Below are 12,928 nucleotides of genomic sequence, written 5' to 3' on the forward strand. Positions count from 1 at the left end.
TGGAGGAAAAAGTGAGGCTGGTAACTTTGCATAGTCCTCCTTAAGTCAAATCCAATTCAACTGCAAGTCATGTCATCATCTTCCTGATATCATGGTCCTCTTCAAGAACAAAGGACAAACCAAAACCCACTTGGAGAATTCTTGGTAAGAGATGGGCTGGAACTTCTTCAGGGTTTTGGATGAGAGTAAGAAGGAAAAGCCATGCCTAGAACCAGCTTGGTTCTTGCAGCTGAAAAGTCTGAGGACTAGAAAACCTGGCTTGCAATAAAGTGGTGGGCTATCAGATAAATCAAATTTTTAAGTGTTATTAAATTTTAACATATGAAGAAATTAAATCAGCCAGCTTGGCTTTGTGGATCCTGGGTGGGAGAAAGGAAAAGCATATAGAACTAAACAGTCCCATAACTGTCAAAGAACTCCAGACATTCTCTCTTGAGAAAGAGCTGTTTTTGTAATCCACAGGATGACAAATAAATTTAGAGATTCGAGTAGAATCAGTTCCCAAAGAACTCTATTGAAACAGAATTTGCTCTTAGACTTAGAGAAGCCTTATGCAATCTCTTCAAGTGACTTGATATAGAATACGGTCTACTTCCAAATACATAATCCAGATTCATTTTTAAAACCCCAATCTAGAACTGACTTAGACTCACTCCCTCAAGGACCCTATTAAATCTGGTAGATTTCTGATGACAATTATTGGCTTCCATTCTGTGATCAAGGGCTACCCCACAGTCCCCTTTATCCCTATATATCTCATTCCTCCTTACCCAAAGTACCTCCTGCTGGTGACACCCGGCCATCTGCTGTCCTGACAAGATGTGTGATCTTCGTTTTCCTTGCTTTCCTTTTTTGGCTGCCAACCAAAGGCTCTTGCGTTGTTGTTGGCTCTGGAGTGTTTGGAACCGATGGGGCATCTTTAGTCTTGCGGGGAGGCTCAGTGGTGTTTTTGTCTTCTGAAAGTATGGCTGAAATAAGCCAATGATAAAGAGTTGCAAAATAAAACATGAGGCACAAACACAGCAGACTTACAGAAACCTATTCATATCCCAGCCTATTTGGACAAGGTTAATATGCACAAGTTTACACAGCATCATTGGAGGTGAAAGGCCAGAGACAGCATAATTTGTAAGTGTCCTGCACGCACAGAAAATGCACTTTTCCCCTGAAGGTAGAGAAAAGGAAAGGAGGGCTTGGGGCATCATTTGCAAAATGTTTGGGATTTTCTGGTTAGTGGGAAAGGGCAGATTGGGTAAATTTCGCTCTCTTTCTCCTGAGTATATGCAGATTGAGGTAGTATTCCTTTAACTAAAGGAGCCTGTTGTTACCATGTGTGATTTCACTACCATAGAATGGACCTAGAAGAAACTGGATGTGTTAGGCCTCAAGTTTCTTTTCCTTTCTTGTCCTTATGCACATCATTATACTTGTATAACCTACATATAAAAGTTCAAATATGTTCAGATGAGAAAACTGGGGCATAGAGGGGTTAAAGGACTTGGCTAAGGTCACACAAGTCGGGCTGTTGTGAAGAAAGCAATTTACAAACTGACAAGTGTTTTTATAATTTCAAGCTATAATTATCCCTCCTATTTTATTGATGTTTTCTACTCAGAAAGGAAGGGTAGGCACTCATAAACTCAGTGCAGGGGCCTTACACTCTCTCACTTTCAGCTGAACCCAGTAAGACAAAGTGATTTTAGTGGAAGATGTGAGAAGAAGCTAGTTCACAGACTTCCATTTTCACACAAAAGGGAACCATTTAACAGTGTATCCACGATGCCATAGGAACACCACCACGGTTAATGGGGGCAAAGACTTTCTCCCTAATTCAGAAGGCAGAATATGAGTTTGTTTTCTCTGACAAAGTCATCTAATGATATTTTTCAAACATACATTAGGTGACACTAAGCAGATCTGAGTTAATTATCTATTTATAATGATATCAGGGAGACTTGGGTTCAAATCCTCCCCCCACACAAACTAGCTGTGTAGACAAAGTTACTTAACTCTCAGTGACCTAGGCAACTCTTCTAAAACTATGAAAAAAAAAAAGCTAATTCCTGATTTGCATCTGTATGTGATTTCTACACTGAGGCTTTCCCAAAACAAATCACAGAGCCAGACCCCTTATTCTACCCCCAAATTAAAAAAAAAAAACACATTACTTTTACATTTGGCTTACATTTAGTGAGAGGTAATTTTTACTGTTCAATCTTTTTTGGGAGGTAGGGAGGGAAGGGAAGCTGAGATAAAGAGAAGACAGTGGCCAGATGATATATTTTTGATTAATATAGGGGCAATATAGCTCAGTTTTCCCCAAGGCAACTTCATTTTCACTGTCAAAAACTCAATGCCGGGCACGGAGATAATTCTTTGTGGAGAGAGCAGGGGGCGGATTGGGTGACTAAAATGATGATTTTAAAAGATGTGTTTTTATATTTCATAGAAATAAAACCTGAAGATATCTGAAGGTGCTATTGGAGGGAGTATGTAGGGGGAGACAGAGGAGAAGTACAGAGACAGAGCTGAAGAAAAGATGCGCAAATTAGGGGAAAAAGACAAAAAAAGCAAGACAGAATCAAAGTAAAAGTAACTGTGTGTGTGTGTGTGTGTGTGTGTGTGTGTGTGTAAGCATTCACATGGGTCAGACTTCTTTTTCAATTTTTTATTCTAATTCTCCCAAGTTATTTTATAAGTCTGTCCCTGGGGGAGGTGCATTATGAATTCACAAGGCCTTTAATCTGAAAGTTAAAGCATCTCAACCCTGAAAGACTTAGAAAGCTAAAATAATTTGCATTTACTCCAACAGAAAAGATGCTCAGCAGAAATCACTCTATGATTTGAGGCTTGGACTCTTGCCTAGATGTAGAGTAATGAGGAAATACAGTAAAAGTCCTGCTCCTAAACAAATTCTTTGGCAATGCTTTGAAACACTCTTGTCAAGCAAGGCACCAGAAACTGGAAGGAGGAAAAAAGGTTCCTTTCAAGTTATAGGGCTGGGCCCAAGCCAAACAAAGCTCCCTTAACAATATGAGATGTTTGTTTCCTGAGTAGGTCAGTTATTTGGGCTCATAAAATGTACAGTTCCATATCTGGGCTATCTTAGAGCAATACTGCTGTACACTTCAAGATTTAAGAAAAAAATTTGGAAGGAGCAGAAATATAGTAAGAAGCTGCTGGGAGGGGGGGCAATTTAGATGGGAATACATAAAAAGAAAAACAATCAACAGGTTAACGTTGGAAAGCTAAGGCTTTACATAAATCTGAAGGAATTTTAACCATTATTTACCAAAAACATTAAGTAACCTCCTTTATACATTCTTTTCTCCCCAGGGTTCCCAATCTCCTAGTTTATATATTAATTGTCACTGCTAATGATAACAAGGGCAAAACAGGATGGGGGAGAAGGAGGGGGAGAGTGTTCCAACTGCTTCTTCAATATATTCTAGACAGCAGGGTCTTTAGAAGCAGCTTCAATCCTTCCTACCCCCACAGGTTGAGATAAGTGGGTGGCAAAATTCCAGGCAAGTTAACAAAAAAACTTCTTAGGTGGCAAACGAAGTGCTGGAAAAAGATATGTAGATGGAAGAAAGTAGATTTTCTTTCTCCCAATATTTTTGTAGAGCCCATTGTCCCTCAACCTGAAACTGAGGTACATGATCGCTTCTGGGCAGAGACCAGGTTTGACCAGGCCTCCAGTTTGCTCTGCGGTCTTGAGCTCTTTCATCAGTGGCTGGTGGGCCTGGAATTGGTGGACAGTTGGATGGTGCAGTGCATGGAGTGCTGGGCCTGGGGTCAGGAAGAGCCAAGTTCCAATCGGGCCTCAGATGCTTCCTAACTGTGTGACCTTGGGCAAGTCACTTATTCCCACCGTCTCAGCTATAAAATAGGAATAATAAATAGCACCTACCTCACGGGGTTGTTGTGAGGATTAAACAAGATAATATTTATAAAGCTCTTAGCACAGTGTAAGTTCTTAATAAATACTTGTTTCTTTCCTAGCCAATTATGGTTATTTTTGTTGTGTTTTGACACTGGACAATGGGTAAATCTCACAGGCACTGCGTGAAATCAAGGGAAGGTTGGGAATGAAAGGTAGGCACTGGCCACTGGTATGGACGATACATACCCAGAAGCTAGTCATCAAGACCGTCCCTGGGCTAAAAGACCAAGTGGGCAGCCACAACTCAGAAAATACATAGGTGATGTAGTGAAAGTGTCAGTGGACCAAGAGCCAGGCAAACAACTAGGAAACAATACAAAGGAACCAGAGAGCAAAGAAAGTCAAAGGAGAAACAAGAAATGTAGTTTAGACAACAGAAATAAGGTACCAGTGAGGAGAAAGCCTTGACTCTAAGGCTACTCTGATCTAGATGGGAAACCTTCTGTATGCTTCCTGCTTGTGTAAAATCTAATTTATCCCAGGATAAGGCCTACCTTAGAGGCAAGTATCGCATAATGGATAGAGGGCCAGTCTCAAAGTCAGAAAGATCTTGGGTTCAAGTCCCAATTGTGACTCAAACTGGCTGTATGACTCTAGGTAAGCCACAACCTCTAAGTTCATGAGGAAACTCTCTAAGACTATAAAGCTGCAGAATAAATATCATTCTGTGTTGGTAAAAGGAGCTTCCTTATTGCAGGTCCTATAGCCAATGAAGACATGCTTAAAAAGGCAGCCTGGCTTTAAAACAACAATAACAACCTAGAGGAAGGCCTCCAATGCCTTGGGTACATTCCCTACTGAAAATTTATCGGTAGACATGGTCCAAAATTACACAGGATGAGAAAGTATGGATGCGCTGGAATCTGTTTTGCTGGAGTGAGTAACAACATCAGGGAGATTACATATCAGACACTTAGTAGTTGTGTGGTCCTGGGCCCTATTTGCCTCAGTTTCCTCATCTATAAAATGAACTGGAGAAGGAAATGGCAAACTACTATCTTTGCCAAGAAAACTCCAAATAGGATCATGAAGAGCTGGGCATGGCTCCACAGGGGGGCAGGTAGGTGGCACAGTAAACAGAGTGCTGGGCCTGGAGTCAGGAAGAGTTCAAATCTGGCCCCAGACATTTAGCAGCTGTGTGACCCTGGGCAAGTCACTTAACCCTGTTTGCCTCAGTTTCCTCATCTGTAAAATGAGCTGGAGAAGGAAATGGCAAATTACTCTAGTATCTGCCAAGAAAACCCCAAATGGAGTCATAAAGAATCTGACATGACTGAGAGGACTGAACAACAACAAAGCGGAGATGTCAGACTCAAGGTCTGAGGCCACTTGCTGTGCAAAACGCTCCAGTGCAGAACCGACAAGATTAAAATGTAATTGATAAATGTTCAACAAAATAAATAAAAACGCAATGCAATACAGATAACGATAATGATAATAATGATAATGGTTTTCTTATGTCAATATGTGGCCCTGTAGGGATCCATTTGTAGTTAAGTTTTACACCACTGCATTAAAGGGCTAAAGGTCCTTCGATGGATCTTGTTAAGGACCTGAGTAGGTTAACTGGGCTGAAGTGGAGACCATGGAATGAGGGTAGATTGAAATTAAACACCAATTCCTTGTCACTTATAATTCTGACCTCACAACTGACCCAGCCTCACTCTAAAGCCCAGCTCCGGAAAATGCCCTTTGGCTTGGTCTCATCCCATAGAGAAGAGAACAACATTTACAAGGTTTTAGGACTTAGAGCTAGAAGGGTCCTTAGAGCTAATTTTAAAGATGAGGAAAATGAGGGTCAGTAAAGTGAAGAGACTTGTCCAAGGTCACATAAGTCTTAAGTGGGACAGCTAAGATTCAGACCCAGGTTCTTTCCCAATTTTCATATACCACATACGTTAGGAAGCACAAGCAGATCTCACCCAAGATGTGCCAGAGAAAACAAAAACTCTGCTCGGCAAACAATCAGGAAATGGTGGGGGCCCTAAAATAAAGAGGTGTTTGAAGAGGCAAAGACATTTCAAAACAGAACACAAAGATATCAGAACAGCTATACAGAAATGCAACAATAAACTCATGATTTTATAATTGTTGGTCAGAGAAGAGATGGGGGAAAAACCGCTTGATCTTTTTCTTTTGAGGTAAATAAGTGACTGTGTGTGTGTGTGTGTGTGTGTGTGTGTGTGTGTGTGTGTGGTGGAGGAGAGTGGGGTGTAAGGCACCACCTACAAATAATAACAGCTAACATCTATATAGTGCTTACCATGTGCCAACCACATGTTCTTATGTACCAGACACTTCACAGTTAGCATCTCATTTGAACCTCATAGCAACCCTGGGAAGTAGATGTTACTATTATCTCCATTTTATGGATAAGGAAACTAAGGAAAATTAGAGAATTAAGTGACCTGTGCAGGGTCCAACAGCTAGTAAGTATCTCAGGCCGCATTTGAACTCAGGTCTTCCTGGCTCCAACCACTTGCACCACCTAGCTGCCATATACTTTCAGCTATCCTTTTTATCTTTTTTTTTTTCCTGGAGGGAGCAAGGCAGGGAAATCGGGGTTAAGTGACTTGCCCAAGGTCACACAGCTAGTTAATGTGTCAAGTGTCTGAGGCCACAAGTGAACTCAGGTCCTCCTGACTCCAGGGGCAGTGTTCTACTCACTGCGCCAACTAGCTGATCCTTTCCTTTTTATCTTTAAGAGATTATAGAAAGTTACCTAGCACTAAGGAACAAGTCCAGAGATACTGGGCTTTAATAAACTGAATCCACAGTCATAACATGTGCACATTTCAAGAGCACAGATGAAAACCAAAATGAAACAAAAACCCAGCCCTTCAATCAATATTAAAAAACAAAGCAAGCCGAACATCTTGCTTCCCAAACTTTGCTCCCCAGAGCGGGGAGTAAGGGGTTTCTAAGAACTCTCAGCCTCTAGAGTGCTCCAGAGTTGTGAACTCACATTGCAAACAGGGATTCAAACTCACGCTGAAATTATGACCAAATCTGAAATCTTACTGCCTTAGGTTAGTCTCATAAGAGTTGAAACAGCAGTCAGGTATTTGATGGAACATGAAAAATAAATCAATGAAACTAATCTAACTCATCCTGGGAGGTATTAAAAATCACCCAGCAAGCCCATTCAAAATGGAGGGCAGCAATCAAATGGCCTGGGTGCTACTGATTTCTTTTTAAGAGTGGAAATGAAAACCCCTGGCACTTTTTAATTTTCATTGAATTAAATGAAGGCATCTACCTGGGAAAAAAAGATTAGCTAAATTGAGATGCTACAAGCACAAACAAGGCTGTGCTTCATTTTTTGTCTCAGTAAAGAAATTTAATTATAACCGAAGCAAACAAGGAGGGCAGCATTGCAGTGTGGCACGAGCCTGCACCAGTCTCAGGAACTGTAGAGGTTAATTCTTGACTCCCTGACAAACTTAAAGGTGTTGACCCTGGGCAGGTCACAACTTCCCAATGCCTCAGGCAACTCTTCAAAATCATAATGCAAAACAGTAGAGGAAATGTCCCCACGGGGAGTTCCTAGACCTGTGCTTCCCAACTATTTTTTTCCCTCAATGGCCTTTCAACAACAAAAATAGTTGTGAACTTCCCGCGTAATTTGTTATACTTCTCATAACATTCTATAATTATTGACTGCTAGAGGCACCATTAAAGTACTTTTAGTGTGAACCCCTTGGACTACTAAATAGGAATGGCTTCTCTCATGGGGGAAATCATGGTCTGGCCAAAACCAAACACATCAAACAAGTAAGAGTTACAGACTACGGGTGAACTCAAGAAATGGAGGCTGTAGAAACCACTGGCTTTTCAGCCAAAGCAAGTAACCCAACAGCCTTCTTAAAACAAATAAAGTAGTAATAACAGACTCTTCATAATTCATATTTCTACTACTTTAAGTTTCTCCTTAAAGCCAGTACTAAGACATTTTATTTATAGATGTACACAATCAGCAAATGAATTAATCTCATTTAGATTTATGAGATCACAATAGGAGCAGAGAAATGTCTAAAAATTTTAAGCTTAACTTTTAAAATTCTGAACGTGTTTCCAACTGTTAAGGTTCCTTTGAGGGAAGGGGGGCAAATTGGTTAGTAAGGTGAATGACACACAGGGGAGCACAAAAGAAACTCAATGAAATTTCTATTACTATCACAGGATCATAGAATCACAAATTTTGAGCTGAAAAGGAATTTTAAAGGCCAACCCCCTCATTGTACCTATAAGGAAACTGAGACCTAGAGAAAGTGAGTGAACTTGCCCGAAGTCACAGTGATCCTAAGTGGAAAAGCTGGGATTTAAACTCACACTCTCAGACTTCCAAATCCAACACTATTTCTACTTTAATATATTGTCCTTGCATGGAGAACCAAAGGCCTCAGTTAAACCAATATTATTTTAAGCAACAGTTTTAAATTTCTTCTACCAGACAGCTAAGACTAGGATGACTAATAAATTCTATTGAGACAGATTTCAAATTTCACCTTCTAAATTCCCATAAGGTCTCCAGGAGAGTTTCTAAGAAGCAGTAACATGACCAAATAGAGTAGAAAAGGGCCTATGTAATCCACAAATAGTGTATTTAACCCCCTAAGTAAACTAATGGTGGATGTAGTTTGAAAAATTACTGTTCCATTTAAAGTTCCTTGTAACTTTTTTTTTTGGCTGAATCAGGAATGAATCAAAAACATTTACTTTTCTTTGCAATGTTCTATACAAAGTTAATAAGCAAAAAAACTAAAACTAAAAAAACTGAAACCTTAGCCAATTTTAAGACTTTCACAAAATCAATTTTCCTTTGGACTGAAGATAACTAATAGCAGGGAAGAAAGATCGGAAAGCTCTCTCTGGTTGGTGAATATCTATTGTATTTTTAACCAAATCGGGAGAGACTCGGGGATGACAAGATCACAGGATGTGGGAGCCTAGCATAATTTTAGGGAACACCAAGTTCAACTTCTTCATTTGATAGCTGATATAACTGAGGCCAAGCGAGGTGCACCTGCTCAAGGTCACATGACATGGAAAAAGTCTAGAAACCAGGTCTTCCCACCCTCTGTTTAGTGCTCCTTCTATGTAACTATACATATCATTATAAATGTTATTTATATGAGATTGCTATTTTACAAGTAAAATAACGACAAAAAAACCATATGATAGGCATGAGCCTTGTTTCCTACATAACAAAAACAAATGGCATATATTTTTAATGTTAACTGAAATACAAATACTTTTTGAGATAAATTTTAGGCCAATTTACACATTACTATTTTCCTTGTAGAATAAAAGAGCAAAGACAGGACAAAATGGTGAAAAAGAACTGGACTGAGAGGAGAACTATATTTTTGTTCTGGTTCTACCACTAACTAGCAGTCTGACACCAGTGAGTCACTCTCTGGGCCTCAATTTCTTCATCTGTAGAATGGGGGACTAAATGAACTCTTAAGTTTCCTCTTAGTTCTGTTTTGTTCACAGAATTCTATGTAGCAGCAATAGCAATCATCTTAAACAACCTTACAAAATTACATTGGTTCAGAGGCTTGGGACTTGGATATCAGAGTGGTTTTAATATAATAGCTTGATTATTTTTTTTAAAGTGAAATGTGGTCCATGGACCTGCTAATTACATTTCCTCATATCACTAAAGCACACTGTAAGCTTCATGATTTAGGCAGTGACAAGCACTGGGAGTTGGGACTAGGAAAAGACTCCAAGTGTCCAAGTTTATCAACTCCTGTCAATATCTCATGATCACAGACACAGACACAGACACAGACACAGACACAGACACACACAAGTAATATAAACATTTCACCTCCGTGCTATTCCAACTTGGAAAACATTTCATTTCTCATCAATGCAGAAATTATTACAATGCACTTCTGTTAAAAACAATTAAACTAAACATTACAACTAGACTTCTTTCCCATGGGAGCTTAGTTTTTCCTTTGTATATAGAAACCAGTTTTAGAAAATGAACTCAGGGCTAATGCTGGCTGGAAGACCATGCAACCTGGATCAATTATATTCTAACCATATTTAATTCACTGGAATATGGAAATGCGCACTTCCTTTTTCAACCTTAGTGAGCTGAATGGTGTCAAAGGTAAGTTATTTATTTGACCATTTATTGACCTTTTCTAAAAATAATGAAAAAAAGTGGAAAGAGAAAGTAAAGCTTTCACCTCAGTGCACATATATATATTTTTTAAATTCAGCTACAGAAACACTCTCATAAAAATAGGAGTTTTATTTCAATGAATGAATTATCAAAATAGCATTTACCGACTAAGAAAAGAAAGTAATATTGGAAATGGATTCAGAGTAATGCCAAATCACTTTCCTTAATTATAAACTATGTGGTTAGGTTAAGGTCAGGTTAGCAATTTGGTCAAAGAAACATAAAAGATCAGTTCAGAGGGAAACAACATCTCCTAAAATATTGCACATCACATTTTTCTGCCTGAAGAAAATAGATTAGGAGACAAAAGTAAATGAAGCAATGTTAGCTATATATACATATATATATATATATATATATATATATATATATTATATATATATACACACACAAATATCTACATGCATGAATTATATATAGGTACATATACAACAAGGTCATTCAGAGTAAAGCAGCACAGAACATTAAGTCACGTAAGCATAAAACAAATGCACAGCCGAGCACGTTCACAATAAATCATGGCAAAAGCATGTGTACGGAGATAGCAGAGCATGAAGAGAAGGACACACAATGTACAACTTTCAGTACATGGGACTATACATGGGTTGGGGAAGAGGTTCAAATTAGAATTAAAGAAAAGCAGCATAGCATAGTGGGGAAAGCACTGGCTTAAGAGTTTAAAAAAAAAAAACTAAAATAAAACCTGGGTTCAAGTCCTGGTTCCCTCCCACCAATTCTCCCACCACCATTTTGCTAGTCATGTAAACACATGCAAATCCCATCATGTCTCTGAGCCTCAGTTTTTTCATCTTTAATTTAGGATAAAGGTATTTCACTACCTTCCTCACAGCGTTCTCATGAGGAAGGTACTGCGTAAATTGTAAAGCATAATGAAACAGTAACTCAGTATTATTGCTATTAGGAGAAACAAGATTTAACCAGAAAGAGAAATTAAGCTCAAGATGGGCCAGAAATAATTCAGGAACCCAGTAAGCTAATAGAAATGAGGCCAGTGCTTTAAGGAGAGAAACCAGCCTGTAACAGGATTCTAGGAGATGTAACAAAATTTGGAGGAAATGGAAAGGGAAATTTGACCTATGATGAACCACGGAGATAAGTAAAGAAAAGAACTGAAGTAAAAAATAGGGATGGTGAGAAAGGAGCACCCCCTTCCCCCACCCAAGGACTCTGTAAGACACTTTTACATGAATATCACTTGTGACAACTGACAAAAGTTGGAAAAATGGGGTCAAGGAAAAGAAATGATAAAGGCATGGATGAAAGCTTGAGAAGCTTTTTTAATTAAAAAAAAAAAGACAATGTGATAATAGATGAAGTGAAAACCTGGGAGAGGCAAAAGAGATTTCAGGATCCACAGACCACCTCCTCCACCCAACCTCCCTCCCTCACCCCCCAAAAAAGTAAAGACAAGGTAGGATTCCAGTCTTGGGTGGCTGGGATTTTGGTAAAGGAGATCCTTCTAACCAGTCAACCTCAGACCTCGGAGGATATATTTACTACGGCTGAGCCAGGAGCTGATGAAGATGAAGCAAGCAGAAAAGGAAGGAAAAGGGAGGGACTGTCTGCAGAGAAGAATGTATTCAGATAGAAGGTGTCCAAGAAACCTTAATGGAGGGTGGAATTCACCAGTACCTTTTTCCGGAACATTAGGCTTCTCCTTTTTGTGCTTATATTTGCTGACAATTTTGTGGAATAGGTTCTTTTTCTGAGACTGGAATGAACCTACAGACAATATTAATATAAATACATTTTTAATGAGCAATCTTTTATAAAACAGAGAAGTATCTTGCGATCTCAAATGATCACCCCAACCCCCCACCCAAATAGGCCCAATGCGACATCCTCTAATGGAAGAACAGATAACAAACCTTTCCCTCTTTGGACACAGAAAAGGTAAATGTTTCTGCTAGGGACCTATTGGGAAGAGACTTTCTTTAAGACTAATACAGACTGGGCTTCCCCAAGCAGAAACCACACAGGATGTAAGAAGTAGAATTACATCCCATAGCTTTTAAGAAAGGCTGTTAGCAACACAGAGGCTTTACCCTGTAGTCTGAACAAAGATTCTGCTCGTAAGAACAAATAAAACACCACAAAAGGAAGAACAGTGTGAGCGTAATCTTTCCTGGCTTGCTGAGGAATTATACTAAGATGACTTTTGGCTTTTCACAGAGAGCAAGCTATCTTTTCAAGACATCTACTGACCTCATAATAACTGATAACTTTTCTTTTAAGTTATACTGGGGGGAAGAAGGAAGGGAAGACTATTACAGAAAAGAAAGAATGGTTTTTGAAAAATCAAAATGTTTGCCAGGTTATTCCTTTTTGGGTGGGGGGGGGGTGAAGGAGGGAAGAAATTCCCCTGATAATCTGTTTAGGGAGTCTTTGTTTCATCAGACAGTAGAGAAGTGAGCATTTCAGATATTAACCAGAAAAAAAAAAAACTAAAGTCGTATTAGCTTCCCAAAATTAGTCACATTTTCATAGCTTATTGAGTACTTCAGGGTATTCAGTCTTGTATGGGCGGGCCTTTACGTTACAGATGAAGTTGACATTCCTGACTTCCCATCAAACAGACTATTTTTCTCCATCTGTGGTGATATGACTGGTGAGGGTTTGACAGATTAGAAACCGTGCCTGTGCTTACTTTCTAACAACGTGAGCAAGGGGAAAGGCAGTATATCTGACAGATGTATAAGAGGAACATATATGTCGAGTCTATATGCTATGGCCACATTTGTACAGACTCGATCAAT

The 12,928-nt window shown here is 39.2% G+C and overlaps 1 protein-coding gene across 5 annotated transcripts in view; it reads right to left on the bottom strand.

Annotated features, from left to right (window-relative positions):
- The window catches only part of BBX (BBX high mobility group box domain containing), a 268,119-nt gene that overhangs the window by 11,911 nt on the left and 243,280 nt on the right, over positions 1–12,928 (bottom strand). For 3 of the 5 annotated variants that reach the window (XM_036745759.1, XM_036745757.1, XM_036745758.1), the window contains exons 11-12: positions 11,805–11,894; positions 771–968 (exon numbers count right to left, since the gene is read on the bottom strand). In XM_036745759.1, the coding sequence (XP_036601654.1) occupies positions 771–968; positions 11,805–11,894 (288 nt within the window). The remainder of the gene's footprint in view (positions 1–770; positions 969–11,804; positions 11,895–12,928) is intronic. The other 2 variants (XM_036745760.1, XM_036745761.1) reach the window with 2 other exon arrangements.

Source organism: Trichosurus vulpecula, chromosome 2 (assembly GCF_011100635.1).
Source record: "Trichosurus vulpecula isolate mTriVul1 chromosome 2, mTriVul1.pri, whole genome shotgun sequence".
NCBI classification, from domain to species: Eukaryota; Metazoa; Chordata; class Mammalia; order Diprotodontia; family Phalangeridae; genus Trichosurus; species Trichosurus vulpecula.